General features: G+C 47.8%; 1 protein-coding gene across 1 annotated transcript in view; it reads left to right on the top strand.

Annotated features, from left to right (window-relative positions):
* LOC146355969 (uncharacterized) overlaps positions 1-12,253 on the top strand; it is a 33,349-nt gene extending 21,096 nt beyond the window's left edge. Inside the window, exons 8-9 of the mRNA XM_084831340.1 lie at positions 3,516-3,650; positions 6,830-12,253. Coding sequence (XP_084687466.1) covers positions 3,516-3,650; positions 6,830-7,836 — 1,142 coding nt within the window. The 3' untranslated portion in view covers positions 7,837-12,253. The remainder of the gene's footprint in view (positions 1-3,515; positions 3,651-6,829) is intronic.
* The last annotated feature ends 2,614 nt before the right edge of the window (positions 12,254-14,867 follow it).

Here is a 14,867-nt window from a genome sequence, read left to right as displayed (position 1 = left end):
GTGTACCATTAAGTACTTTATTTATAAACGCTGTAGAAAATTCTCTTCTTGGTCTAGTGCAGTTCCGCTAGGTCTCTTGAACCTTGAATGTTTGTTTTGAGCTGGTTGACTGAAACAGCAAACAGGGCTACTCTGCACTGCAGCCTTTTGTTGCAGCTCCCACTTGTTCTTGAGGGTTTCCCCCCGAAGTGACTGTGGGAACTCAAGAGCCCATTGGTGAGCCCATTGGTTTCTCAAGCCTGTTATTGTCTACGTTACTGGCTCTCCAAGTGTCATTCAGTTCTCAGTTCTTTGCACTTATTTATATACATTGGGTGGGCCACATGTGCCCCCCTGCTGCCACCACACGGCTGCCAAAATTCATGGGGGGGAAGCACTATGGAAGGGTAAAACGGGCAAATTTAGCCTCAGAACTATCTAAATTTGTCTGTTTTAGCCTTCCGTAATGGTTTGCTGGTTTTTTGTCGTTGCCGCCACATTCAGTGGTGCAACCTTCAGGGAAATCCAGAGGGTCGAAAGTGGCCCCCAGACCCCCACCAAAGTGGCCCACCCCTGATATACATCAGGGTATGTATGTTGTGCCCTTTAACCATGAAGGATTCCAACAGGGGCTTCTTGAGAGCCTTTTTTTACTCCAACTCTTCCAGTGATGAGAAGTAGGATCAAGACAGTCTTGCCAGGGTAGGACTGAGCCAGAGGAAACAAGCAGAAGTATCTGTCAGGCTTCTAGATCCCCTCCAGCGCACACGCTCAGGCAATCTGACACCGGACACCCAAATCAGTGAGATTTCTTTATTGCAGGGAATCGCACGGCAAAAGCTTGATGGTTACACTCTTCAGAAATCATATATGGTCAGTAGCTATGAGCTCTATGTAATTCCGGAACAGTCCAAAGCTAAACACCAGTACCATGACTGAGATCCTCATCAATGTGGTTTCCCTGTTGTCATTCTCCATGGTTCTGAACACAAGGGAAGGGACTCTGGATTCCTCAGTACCTAACCCAGGCAATCCTTTCACAGGGTTCCAACCCTGGACATGGAAAGGGAATGACTCCTGGAATGAACCCATCAGGCAATCAAGGGATAACTTCTTGAAGGGACTAAACAAACCACACCCATAGAGAGTCCAACTTTGAATCTTTTGTTGATAACTCCAGGCTACATGGTCAAGGCCTATCAAGATGAAGGGAAGGGTAAATCCAGGTACGCAGGGAGTTCTGTGTCACTGCTTTCGCATTGGTAACTCCACACTGCATGCGTCCAGGTAGAGGAAAGTCCAAAAGTCATAGATCAAACCCAGCCTACCAGTACTCTGAGCTGACAACAAACAGACACACACCATCCACAGCAACAGTTCAAGTCTGAAAAGCCTCACAGTGCTTTTCATGGCAAGCCCTTAACAATCCAAAGTTCCAGTCCATGTGCAGAGTGCCTCCAAAAGTCCAGACGATGATGGATCCAAACACAGAAGGCTTTGGGCAATGAGGACAAGATGTTCCCAGCAAAGGCTCTTTGCCTTTGCGTCAGCTTAAACGGGAAGGCATGACTGTAAGATGCCCTCTCCAGATCCCTTGACAGTATCAGAACGGAACATTCCTGTAACAGCTGAAGAGATGGGAGTCCAAAGGACAACCGGGGAAGAAGCCGGTAGGGGCAGAGAATGAATACACTGAACGTTTGGAAGTTATAATGGCTTCTATTTGCCAAATTTCCACAGTTAACATAGGCCTGGCTAGGAGTAGGGGGGTGAGATGTGTTGGATCTCTAAGTGCTGCAGACCAGATGATATCTCCATATTGCAGACCAGAATGTGTTAATAAAAAGTAATGGAGAAGTCCACTATAAACAGAACTTCCAGCAAAGATCATAGCCTGATAAACAGCAGAGAATCCAAACCACAGTAAACACCAGAGAATCCAAATGGGAGAAAAATGGTACAAATGTCCACAGTTTGAGACATGTTCCAGCCAGAGAGATAATATATCAAACCATTGGAGATTGCATACCAGAGAGAAATTGCACAAATGCTGGTGGGAAAATGGTGTGTCGAAGAAAGAACATGGTTATACATAAGAGTAGCCCTACAGGAAGGAGACGTTATGAATGTCCCGAGTGTGGAAATAGCTTCATGTAAAAAAAATTGTATTGACAGAACATGAGAGAATCCATACTGAAGAGCACCTGTGTGAATGTCATCTTTGTGGCCAGTAGTTCCTTCAGAGAAGTAATTTGCTAAGACATCAGAAAATTCCTATGGGTGAGAAACTGCACAAATGTCCTGAGCGTGAAAGAAATGTCTCTTGGATAGATAAGCTGAGTGAACATTGGGGACCTTGTACAGGATACAGAGACTTTCTGAACATCCCAAGGGAGGGCTGAGTTTCACTCAGAAAGCTACACTGATTATCTGTTTGGTGCATCCCTGTGAGGCACTGACAGAGTCTGTACTCCCCTGATCAGCGAGTGTTTTTGTTAGAGGTTATTCCTCAGGGGGACAGATCGTGCTCAGGGATCTACTTTTGCTGTCCCCTATGATATTCTGCAAGTGTCAAATTCTACATAGTACTTCAGTGATCAAATTTCACCTTGTTAGGACACGGGCCGGGATCCAAAGCGTACGTAGTAGGAAATAATTCCTGTACAGTTGAATGGAAATTACAAGTAAATATCCTTTGAGATCAACTATGGTTGTTGTCATCGCTTTCCTGCAAGGCACCGTGGGAACAGCATTTTTGTGAGGTTGCTGAAACCTCTTGGATGACCACAGGTCTTGGTTTGTCCCCCAAGGCATAGTTCCCAGGATTTAAGCCTTGAGTTATCCCCTTCCCCCTCTGGCATAGAAACCATGCTGTGATCTATGACTTGTAGGGTGAAAGGTGGCGGATTCTATGATTCTATATAGTGCTTGTGGCCTTCCAGATGTTATTTTGCAGAACAGAATCTGCTTCAACTAGTCATAGAACAGTGGTGAGGAACCTGAGGCCCTCCAGATGCTGCTGGACTCCAATTTCCATCATCCCTGACCAGTGGCTGGGGCTGAGGGCAGCTAGAACCCATCAACATCTGGAGGGCCCCTTCCCCCTGGTCTTTGTTCAGATTTGATTCTGCAAAATGAACTACATTTGCCTTGGTTTGCTTACTTTATGCAAGCTGCAACATTTGCTTAATTTATGCAAGCCAGAACATTTGCTTAACTTATGCAAGCCATTTGCCTTGGTATGCTTAATTTATGTAAGCCACAAAATCCATCTTTCCCAGAAGAAGAATCTACAAATACCTTGGAACATAATGTGTTATTCTTTTTAAGGAGAGGGTGATGCTAGAGACTGGGGTGGGGGTGTGGAGATGAGTTTAGCAGGGACAGCCTGAATTGGGATGTACAGGAAGAGGTCCGTCACCATTGCTCTACAATCAGTAGAAGCAGATTCAAAAGACCAGCGAGAAGGAGGTTACAGGGCTCTAAACAAGAGGTGACCAGAACATAGACAAAATTCCTCTCTCTTGTCTCTTCAGGTGACAGGAAAAGAAGTTGGATCAAGATGGAGAATTCTCAGTATGGTGGAAGTGAGCCAGAAGAAACATCCAGGGTACTACCGCAAATCAACCAGGAGAACGTTGCAGCGACAGCTGAGATGCACAAGCAAAGATGTGAGTTCAACAGGGGAGAGGGGAAGGAGCTGCCAAGGGCTCAGAATGAATCCAGCAAGTTTTCAGAAGGTCTCGGAGCGGCTTGCAGTGAAAAATACACAAGGCAGGAAAGCCCTTTGTTCCCCAAGTATGGTAGAAGGTACTGCCACAATCCAGGAGTTGTTACAAAACATGCTGAAGAGGTCCAGTCTCTATATCCCACAGTGGGGGAAAACTTCGAGCAAAATTCAGACCATCTGAGAAGACACACTGGAGAAAAATTGTACATATGCTGTGAGTGCGGGGAAAGCTTTCGCTGGAGAGCAAATTTGCTTCGACATCAGAGCAGCCATACAGGAGAGAAACCTTACAAATGCCGGGAGTGCGGGAGAAAGTTCTCTCGGAGGTTACATTTGATAACCCATCTGCGGATTCATGCAGGGGAGAAACCGTACAAATGCCTCGAGTGTGGGAAAATCTTCATACGGAGCGCCCATTTGATGAGGCATCTGCGAATCCATACTGGAGAAAAACCTTACAAATGCCGTGAGTGCGGGAAAAGTTTCATGCAGAGTGCCCATTTGATGAGACATCTGAGAATCCATACCGGAGAGAAACCTTACGAATGTGCTGAGTGTGGAAGAAACTTCTCAAGGAAGGATAAGTTGCTCACACATCAGAGAACTCACTGAGGACAGAGAACTTGAGTGCCATTTTGGGGGTGGGGGGAGGCAGAATATAAATTAAGTAATTAAATATATCACTTGTGAAAGTCCTGAATGTGGGGGAAAGGTGCATACTGGAAAAACATCCCATGAGACATCTGAGAATCCACAGAGGAGAGAAACCTTACAAATGCCTTGAGCGTGGAAGAAACATTTAGCAGAAGGATGAGCTGCTGGGACAAGGAATCCACAAATGACATAAATGTTTTGAGGGTGTGGGAAACATTTTGGTTCCAAAGGGGCATGGATTCTCCACCAGAGAATCCTTATAGGACATTAACAGAGTAAATGGCCTGCAAGATAATAGTCAGGTTTATGATACATGTTAGGTGGGGCTGTAAAAACAACATTTTGAACCGCTGTTCTTGTCATGGGTTTTCCCCAAAGGGACTGTGAGAACTCAAGATACGAAGCTGCCTTATACAGAGTGAGACTACTGGTCTGTCTGGCCCAGTGATTCCAAACCTTGGTTGTATCCAATGGTAGTTTAACTTAAGTTCCATTCAATTCAATGGATCTACTCTAAGTAGGACTAACATTGTCCCCAGCTGTTGTTGGACTGAAGCTCCCATTATCCCTGGGAATTGGCCACGATTACAAGGAATGATGGGCATCTTGAGTCCAACAACTGGGGATCCGAGGTTGGGAATCCCATTCTTGTCTACCTGACTGGAAGCATTTTTCCAAGTTTCAGCCAGGAAGCTCCACTGATTATTCATCCAAGCATCCCTATAAAGCACTAACAAAAGTCCACACTCCCCTGATCAGCGACTGTCTTTGCTGGGGAGCATCCATGTAGAACACGAAAAGTGGGAACAGATTTGCTCAGGGATCTACTGTTCATCCTGATGATATTCTGAGAGTGTCATGTTTTACACACAATGCTTCGGTTATCAAATTTCACCTTGTCGGAAAGAAATCGGTTGTGATCTGAAACATACGTATTGGGAAAAGTTCCCATGCAGGGGTAGGGGTGTCGAACCTTGTTCAGCCTGAGGGCCAAATTCCACTTTAGATAAGCTTTCGGGGGCTGCATTCCACTGGTGGGTGGGGTCAAATGCAAAAGAGGGCGGAGCAGAAATCCCATTCTTTCAGATTTCCAGCAGGAAGCACTTTGTATTGGATCAAATCAGCTTGCCACAGCTCAGTCCATGATGCATGAACCACGCCACAGTAACCACAGCTCTCTGTAATGCGTGTCTACTCAGAAGTAAGCCACACTGCAAGGCATATGCATCGAGTTTAAACAGCAGAGAAGCACAAAAAGCAAACGAGCATTTTGCTTCTTGCAAGTTGAAGCATCCCAGTACAGCGCATGCCCACTCAGAAGTAAGCACAAGCCTCAGGTTGAAGCAGCAAAGTGGAACTTTTTAAAAAATACACAGTCCCCTTGCGAGTCAAAACAGTAAAGTGGAGGTTTCTCTCAGACTTTATTTATGTCCTGGCCAAAGGCTTGTTAAGGATGCATAGCAGTGAAAGGGGATTCCCATCTCTCCCTTTCAGTCTGTATCACATAAGGAAGCAAAGTGGTGCATTTTAAAAGGTCCCTTGTTGTTTGCTTTACATGTGTGAAGCTAAGCTGCAGAGGGACCAGGAAACAGAACGTGACCAGTTCCCGTCCTGCCCTCCCCAATCACCTGATTAAGACAGGAGGAAGCCAGGAAGAAGCTGATCAGGGGAGAAAGAAATCTTTGTCTTGGCGTGACCAGGACCAAAGCAAATATTTTTCAAGGCTTTAAAAAAAAATAGACCCCCGCCATTGGCAGGAGAAAAGGAAGTGGTGGGAACCACCAGATGATTGGCAGCTGGGGGGGATCAGGAAAATATGTGGCGACCTGATGATTGGCTGGTGATGTAGGTGGGGAGCATGGCCATCTGTAGACTCAGATTATCCCTACAAACCAGATGTTCGCCATCCCCCCCATGCAGCTTAATGGGACCTACAAGTAAATACATTTTCAGATCAGCTATTTTTCCTGTTGTCACTTCCCCCCCAAGGCACCCTGGGAACAACAGCATTTTTGTAAAATCTCTCAGATGACCTGAGAGCTGTAGCACATGTCCCAAGGGTTTAAGTCGTGACTGGTCCCCTTCCCCATTCGACAGGGAAACGGTGCTGTGATGCATAATTTGTAGGATGGAAGGTGACAGATCTGGTCTACTGTTCCCCATATAGCTCCTTGCTTCCTTCTCTGATGAGTGGAGCAGATTAATTCTGCAAACTTTAGGCCATTTGCCTTGATTGGCTTAATTTATACAAGCCATAAAATCCACCTTTCTCCGGAGCAGAATCTGGGCTATTTTGGCACATCATGTTTTGTTCTTTAAACTAGAACCTAGGAGGAAAAAAAAGATGCAGTGACATCGTGAGTTAGCATGTACAGCAGGAGGGAAGACCAGCAAGAAGGAGGTTGCAGGACTCTAAACAAGAGGTGACCAGACCATAGACCAAATGCCTCTCTCTTGTCTCTTCAGGTGACGGGAAGAGAAGTTGGATCAAGATGGAGAAATATCAGCTGGGTGAGACTTTGCCGGAGGAAACACACAGGACATTAGCAGAAATATCCCAATGGAATCTCCCTGAAACATCTGACATTCTTGAGCAGACATGGGAACCCAAAGGGCAACAGCAGGAGGAGCAGCTGTTAGTGGCAGGAGAGAAGGGATCCAGTGAGTTCACAGAAGGTCTCACAGCCGCCATTAACAAAAGCTACGCCATGCAAACAGAGGGGGAAAAGCTCTTGTTTTCCAAACATAGCAGAAAGCACCGCTACAAACCAGGGCTTGTTATGATGCATACCAGAGAGAACCCGTATAAATGTTCCACCTTGGGGGAAAACATCCAGCAAAAACGGTCCTTCCATCCACATCAGGGGACACATACAGGCGAAAAACAATACGAACTCTCTGAGAGTAGGGAAAGCTTTCAGCGTGGAGATGGTTTAATTGGCTGCCAGAATAGCCGCACCGAAGATGAACCTTATGAGTGTCCCGAGGATGGGAAAAGCTTCAGTAATAGAAAGACATTAAAGCGAGATCAAGGCATTCAGACAGAAGGGAGACGATATCAGTGCCCTCAGTGTGGGAAGTTCTTCAGACACAGACAAACGTTGACGAAGCACCAGAAGATTCACACGGGAGAAAAACTGCATGAATGTCCTGCGTGTGGGAAAGGATTCACTTCTCGAGAACCGCTATTAAGACATCAGAGAATCCACACTGGAGAGAAACCCTACGAATGTTCTCAGTGTGGGAAATGCTTTAGGCAGAGGGTACATTTGATGTGCCATCTGAAAACCCATACAGGAGAGAAACCATTCACATGTCCCGAATGTGGGAGAAACTTCTCCCGGAGAGATAAATTGATCAGGCATCAGAGAATTCACAGGGGACAGCGGCCTTACACACACCCGGAGTGTGGGAAGAGTCTTGATCAGAAAGCAACACTGATCAAACATCAGAGCATCTACGAAGGGCATTGAGAGACTTTATGCTTCATCGTCTGCAACACTAGAGGGCAGGAAACCCCAGGAGCGAATGAGGGGGGTATAAACGTCCATCCCCCAAAGCGACCCAGCAAGAAGCAAGTTGTGTTGCTGGAGGAAAACCAAAAGCAGCGGCCAAACCTCAGACAGGAACTTCTGCTACCTTTGATACGCAATAAAGAGTGTGCGTTGCATAGTATTACACAAAGAGGTCTGTTTTTAGCATCCCCCTTTTACAGAGCATTAAAGGGGGCCAAGAATTAAAACCACTCTTAACTCTCTCAGTCATGGCAGGATTTCTTTCTCCCCTCTGCGCCACTTAAAACCCTTGATGGAAAAGGCCAACAACCAGAGGCTAACTGAAAGAAACACGGGGCTGGGGGGGATGATGAAAGAGCTTAATACAAAATTTAAAGAAGATATAAGAACCCTGAAGGTCACCATAATATAATGGACAAGGAAAGAGAGACAATCAAGGACAAGTGATTAACTTGGGTGACTAGAACTGATCAGTCAGCAGGGTGAAGATTGGCTTTTAAATGTCCTTTTGCTGTCTTTTTGAAAGTTAGGCAGTGAATTTGGCATGTGGTGGATGGGTGTGTGCATTTCTGTGTGTGAATAGGGTGCATATGCGGCCTTGATCCCGCCCACTGCTGGCATGCGGCCCTAGGAAGGTTACCCAGGGCTGAAAAGGGTTCCCCATCCCTGAACTAAAGGAGAGAGATAAACAACCCCCTTGTGTTTAGGGTGACCATTTATACATTGCGAGAAAAAAGGGGAAATGCATGGGGTGGGTAGGGGAGAGGACCAAAGAGGTTGTTGATTTGCATACCATTTGCATATGTGAATTTCTATGTATTGATGCAAATTCAGAAACCATTCCTATAATTTAAATAGAAGTGAAATAGATCTCACCCTAGTGGAGAAGACTGTAACCAGGTGACCTGTCTGCCTACCTGCTCTGTCTGCTGTCCCTTCTAATGGTTCTTTATCAACTCTACTTGGACTTCAAATAGAGGATGCCTTCAAACACAAGACGGCCCTCTGTACAGTGGGACACGTAGCCATCCTATGTAAGTGCTGCAATGCAGAGAGCTTAGGAGAAACATTCCGTTCTCCCTGCAAGGTAGTGGGGCTGGCAGGAGCTTGGGTCTGAAAGATGGGCACAGACACTGCTTATCCATGCATCACACTACATGGAAACTATATAAGGAAAAGTAAAACATAACTCTTGCAAAGGGCTTCTGTGGCATGGAGCACCTTTCCCCCAGCTAAGGCAGGGGTCACAGATGGAATCCCCTTTGCTTTTTCCTCATAACTTAGGAGCCCCCAAATCCTTGGTCATTTTAGGGTGCAATCCTATGCATGTTAGACTGAAAAAAGTCCTACAACTCCCAGCATTCGGAATGCTGGGAGCTGTAGGACTTTTTTCTGTCTAACACGCATAGGATTGCACCCTTCGCTGCCTTTTTCTGGACCCAGCTTTGCAAAATCCTTTCTGCAATAGCTCAAGCAGAACTGTCCACAGTGAATTGCGTCTTTGCTGATTCTCAGATACCATCCCTCTCTTTTGCCTGTACCAGGGGTATCGAACCTCTCTCAACCTGAGGGCTGAATCCAGGAGCATGGCGCACCCTCAGAAGTGCTTTCTCTGTCGATTGTAGAGACTGGGCAGGGATGTAAGAGGTGAGGTGATCCCTAAGGGGCCTCAGGAGTCTATCTAGTCCAACCCCCTGCTTAGTCCAGGATCGGCGATGCAGAAGCAACAACAGCATCCCTGACAGCCAGATGTTCAGCCCAGTGAAGGAGAGCCTTCCTGAGTAGCCCACGCTGTTAGGAAAGTTCTTCTGATGTTTAGCCAAAATCTGCTTCCTTACAATTTCCACCCATTGGCTTTAGTCCTGCCCCCTGGAGCAACAGAGAACAAGTCTGCATGACAACTTTTCAGATATTTAAGGACCTCTGTCATGTGTCCCCTTAATCTTCTTTTCTCCAGGCCAAACATACCCAGTTCTTTCAACCATTCCTCATAGGACTTAGTTTCCAGACCTCCTCTCCATCCTGGTCTCTGTCACCCAGACACACTCCAGTTCCTCAATTTTGTTCTTAAAAGTTGGCAGAGAGAACTGAACGCAGTGCTGCAGATACAGCCCTGGCCAGTGCACAAGAGGGATGGGACTGCTCTTGTGATCTGCGGCTTGCCTAAGGCCACCTGGGAGTAATGTGGCAGAGGCAAGATTTGAACCAGGGAAACCACAGCTCACTCTCTTCACCACTGTGCTGGATTAGGCCAGGTCCAGCAATCTGTTTCCTACAGCAGCCCAGCAGATGCCTCTGAACAGCCATCCTCAACCTTGGGCTCTCCAGATGTGCTGGACTACAAACCCCATTGTCCCAGCTGGGGGTTGATGGGAGCTGTAATCCAGCACATCCTAGAGGGCACCGGGTTGGAAGATGCTGAAGCTCGCCAGCAGGGCATGAAGATGCTGAGTACCAGATGCCCCCAGCATCTGCTACTCCAAAGTCCACTACATCTGAACATGGTGCTTCCATTTAGTGATCAAGATTAACAGCTGTTGACAGACCTCTATTACTTTGTCTAACCCACGTTTAAAGCAATCTTAGCTAATGAATAATAAACCACCGGAAGTGGTTTATTAACTGAAAGGAGGAGTGAGGGAGACAGGAGCAGGCAAAGGGAACATCAGGGCCTTCTCCAGTTGGACTCATCCCCACCCCTTGCTGGGAAATGCGGGGAATCAGGGCCATTCCACCAACCCTGTTGACAGCCTACTTAACTTTTTCCTCTTCCCTTTCTTTTTTCCTTGTGTGTCGTGTCCTTTGAGATTGCACGGCTGCAGGCAGGGCCTGTGTTCTTTGCTGACTGATTGTATGTCGCTCCAAGTAGAGCTGCTCCAGGAGGAGCAGGATAAAAATAATAAATAAGTGGCATTTTAAATACCATCTTTTCCGTTATCCTCTCTGGTCATTCTGTCTTGTGTGAGGTGAGGTTATGTCTTTCTTCTGTTTGGCTCACAAGAATGTTGCTGCTTCCTGCCTCCCCTTGGCCAGGTCTCCTATGCTTTTAAGCACAGGAGTACAGCAGGTAGAAATGCAAGAGGTACAGCTTTGCCTAACTGAAGGACCAGGTTGTACCCACTGGTACTGCGGCTTTTATTCGTTTGTGCTCTCCAATGTAATGTGACGCACCAACTGCTATCTAATCTATAGCATTGCTGCGCCCTTGGGCCTCACTCAGAGGCCTCACCCTTTCCTTAAATTGATCATATCTGTCCTCCTCATAGCTACATCCACGTAGGAAAGCACGCACCTGACTACGGCCCATTTGGAATTATACCGCAATTGTTAGTGTGCCATCAGGAACTTGTCCAGCCTGATCCTATGCATCTTTACTCAGAAGCAGGACCCACTGTGTTCAGTGGGGCTTCCTTCCTCTTGAGGAAGCATGCATAGAGTTTCCCCAGCTCTGATCCTATGCCTGTTTCCTGGGAAATAAGTTCCACTCTATTCTATGATACAGAATTTTGCAGTCAGGGCCGGTCCTAAGATAAATAGTGCCCTGGGTGAAGAGTGCCTTTCATGCCCCCTCCCCCCACCCCGGTCAGCTTTGCAGGGCACCCAGAGGGTTTATTGGGCCTGTGCAGGTGTGATGTGGGGGGTCCTGCCCTACAAGGACCCATGCATATATCTACAAAGCTGGGGGGCCACATGTGAGAATTATTGCATTCACAGACTGCATCTGAGAATTCTTGCCTGCAGCTCCTTGCCCTGGGATCAAGCAGAACAATTGATGTGCTCCATTTTTTCTTACATGGCGACAATGGAATAGGGATCAGGTTGTGCTGCTCCTGAGTACCTCCTCCAAGTTCTGGCAGAGCTTCTTTCTGCTTCCGGGGACTAGGTCACACAGGTCTTCTGGTTGTGCCCTGCTACTGGCTTTCTCCGCTACTCAGGAAAGATTCCTCCCTTAAGGCCAGGCCTCGCACCACTCCTATGCCTTTCCCTGTGGTAATGGCCACGGAAAATTACTGTGCAGTGACACCTTGCCTGGAAATCTCCGGTGGCATTCACTCACGCACTCCTTGAACCCTTTCCCCTGCGGGCCTGAAGTTCTTCCTGTGACGCGATCAGGCTGCCTGCGCTGCCTTAGAATTCCCCCCGAAGGCTTTCTCTGTTCCTTCTCTTCTTACAGCAAACTGCAGCTGGGGCTACTTGGCCTGCCTGACCAATCTTATCTCTACTGCTGGCTGGATATAAAGAAAGATTTTACCTTGCTGTGATGGGTTTATGCTCCCTTACAGTTGGGCTGCAGGCCTAGCTAATAAGCAGGCCCTGCCCTTTCAGCCTCCCAAGGATACTTTCATAGCCAGCTTAAGCCTCAACTTAGCACCTATTCTATTTCATGCACAACTACGTAAAATATTTTCTTCATCATGTCCGAGGAGAGGTCCCATTAAGTCACAAGTACATGTTGAGATTCAGTGTCATCTTACACTGTGATATATTCTTTCCTCTTTTTATGAAAACTTTAAACAAAATACCAAGAATTCTGGTGAGCAATGCGGCAGGGGCTAATGGTATGCGCAGGAACTGAGTCAGGGGGTCACTTGCAAATTGCCCCAGTCCCCCCCCCCGCCCCAATCCCCTCTGGGCAGCCCTGCAGCTTTGCAGTGCTACCAAGTTGTATGGCTTGTGCATGGTTGCAAAACATAGCAGTGTAACTGTCAAGGAAGGAGGATCCCCGCCACCAGGACCTGCCCCAACCTCCCTGCAAGGGAGGACTGCCCAGGACCCGATCCCAGGGTCCCCTTCCCAAAAACAGGACTGGCAAACCCGGCCTTTCAGTCCCCCAAAATACCCAGTAACCACCCTAGTAAGCCAAGAGGCACTGAAATTAGTACTGAGGTTATGCAGAGAGATCACACCAACTAAAGGTTGGATAAAGGTTTATTAAGATCAAAATAAAAGCGTAGAGGGAAAGGGAAGAATGGAAGTAGCAAGTTACACAGAGGGTACAAAGCTAAATCACTTAACTATAAACAGAGAGCTTCATGAACACACACCCAAGCCAAAATATTAAATCTACCTGGCCTATCCTTGCATACCTAAGTGTGGATCTCCCCGGATAGTAACCAGCTGTCTGCAGGTCCAGGACCACCAGGATGAAGGGAGACCCCATGCCTTGACCTCAGCCCACTTTTAAAGCCCAGCCCTGGCAACCCAGGGCAGATTTTGCCTCAGCCCATCACTGGCTCGGTCCCTGGGTGGGCAGCCCTGGCCTCCAAGAGGCTGGAACTCCCCACCTCCAGCTGTTGGCACTTTCTAGGTGGCAGGGGCTGCATCTGGCCTTGGGCAAAGGGCCGAGGAGCCTCTAGATTACAAACCATTCCAGGTGGTTACGTCTGAAGTGACAGCCTGACCTGATCTTATGGCGGAAAGCAGGCCATTATCCTTAACAGTAACAATATCCATTATTTTTATCTTTTAAAATAATCAAAGTTATAAATAAAAAGGTTATCCAGCTGACCTCTTACAGCTTATGGCTTTATTTTAGTATTATTTATACAGAGTGGCCCAAAAGTAGGTATACAGTATAGTTCATTTGCATTTTATTACATTGCTTATTACATTTACATTTGTTTAACCTCATAAGTGCCCTACTTAAGGGCCTCACTCCCTACACTTAGCTGATTTAACTGTCACTCCCTGTCACTCACTCCTCCCAACTGTCATTCTGACTCCACCCACACATCTTCTACTCACACATCCTCTCCCCCTCCCATCAACATTCTAGAGAGAGAGCCAGGGCCTGCAGGAGAAGCCACCACCACCACTGGGGAAGAGGCATGCCTGCTGCTGCCGCGCCTGCCGCCGCCGCCGCCATCGCCAACACCAGTCCTCCCCGTGGACTTCTGCCTGGTGGACTGCCAGTCCCTGCAGGACTAGGCCCCTAGGTACTGAGACAGCTGTGCTGATTGTTCCACCTGCCCCTTCCTGGAGGGGTTACATAAGGTGGCTGGCTGAAGTGGCCTGGGAGAGCCAGGGCCTGCAGGAGAAGCCACCACCGGGGAAGAGGCTGTCAGGGTGGACACTGAGCCCATAGAATCCCAGAGTAGTTCTGATTCTGAGGAAGAGCAGTCGCTCCTGAGAGAGGAGCGCACTCCTCTTTCCCAGGGCCCGCAGCTGACGGAGATTCCTCCCACCAGCATTCCTAGATTAGAAAGCAGTCCAGGGAGTAATCAAGCGCGGGAAGCAGTCTTGGTGGACGCGCGACACAGACGCAGAGAGCGGCGCCAGATGGAGGGCGCAGAAAGGAGGTGTAGTGCCCGGTTGGCGCTCAAACAACGGCTGCGCCCAGAGGATCCAAGGGAAAAGGGGAGGGATTCTCCCTAGTCCTTAAGTTCAGGGGTCTGCCAGTAATTCCCTTTCAAACGGGGACCAACTGTTTCAACTTAGGGCATAGGTACTCTGCTGCTCAGATCTAGTTGCTACCCATAAAGTTGTTAAGTTATAAAGGAAGAATAAAGCTTTGAAAAGAATCCCTTTGTCTGTGTCTGGACTTAGCTACTGGATGAGACTGAGAGAGCCCTCCAAGGAGCCCTTAACAGAGGCGTGCCTGCTGTGCCTGTCACCATCACCATCACCGTGGACTCCTGCCTGGCAGTATTTTTAAAGGGGATTTTTTAATTGTTTTTAAATTTGGGGGGGAGTCTGTTGTGTTTTTAGGGGTGGGTAGCCTGCCTGATAGGCAGAAGCAAGGGGGGATGTGTCCACCTGATGGAGGCAGCAGGGGGAGTGTTGGGGGCCAGAACATACCAAGGCTGGGCGGCAGGCGCTGGCGGAGCGCTAGGGGAAGGCCATGCCAGGTAAGGGGAACAAGGGAGAGTTGTATAGTATCTGTCCCCTGCTCCGGGCCTGTCCAGATCCAAAGGATGGCTGGGGGAGGTGTGACTCTACCTTCTGGCCTTCGGTTGCTGCTCTGCAATGCCAGGTCTGTTACCCAGAAA

This window comes from Heloderma suspectum, chromosome 2 (assembly GCF_057233095.1).
Source record: "Heloderma suspectum isolate Gila_16-S chromosome 2, 16-S_ref, whole genome shotgun sequence".
Classification (NCBI taxonomy): domain Eukaryota; kingdom Metazoa; phylum Chordata; class Lepidosauria; order Squamata; family Helodermatidae; genus Heloderma; species Heloderma suspectum.
The sequence above is the reverse complement of the archived record's forward strand: the minus strand, read 5'-3'. Positions and strand labels throughout refer to the sequence as shown.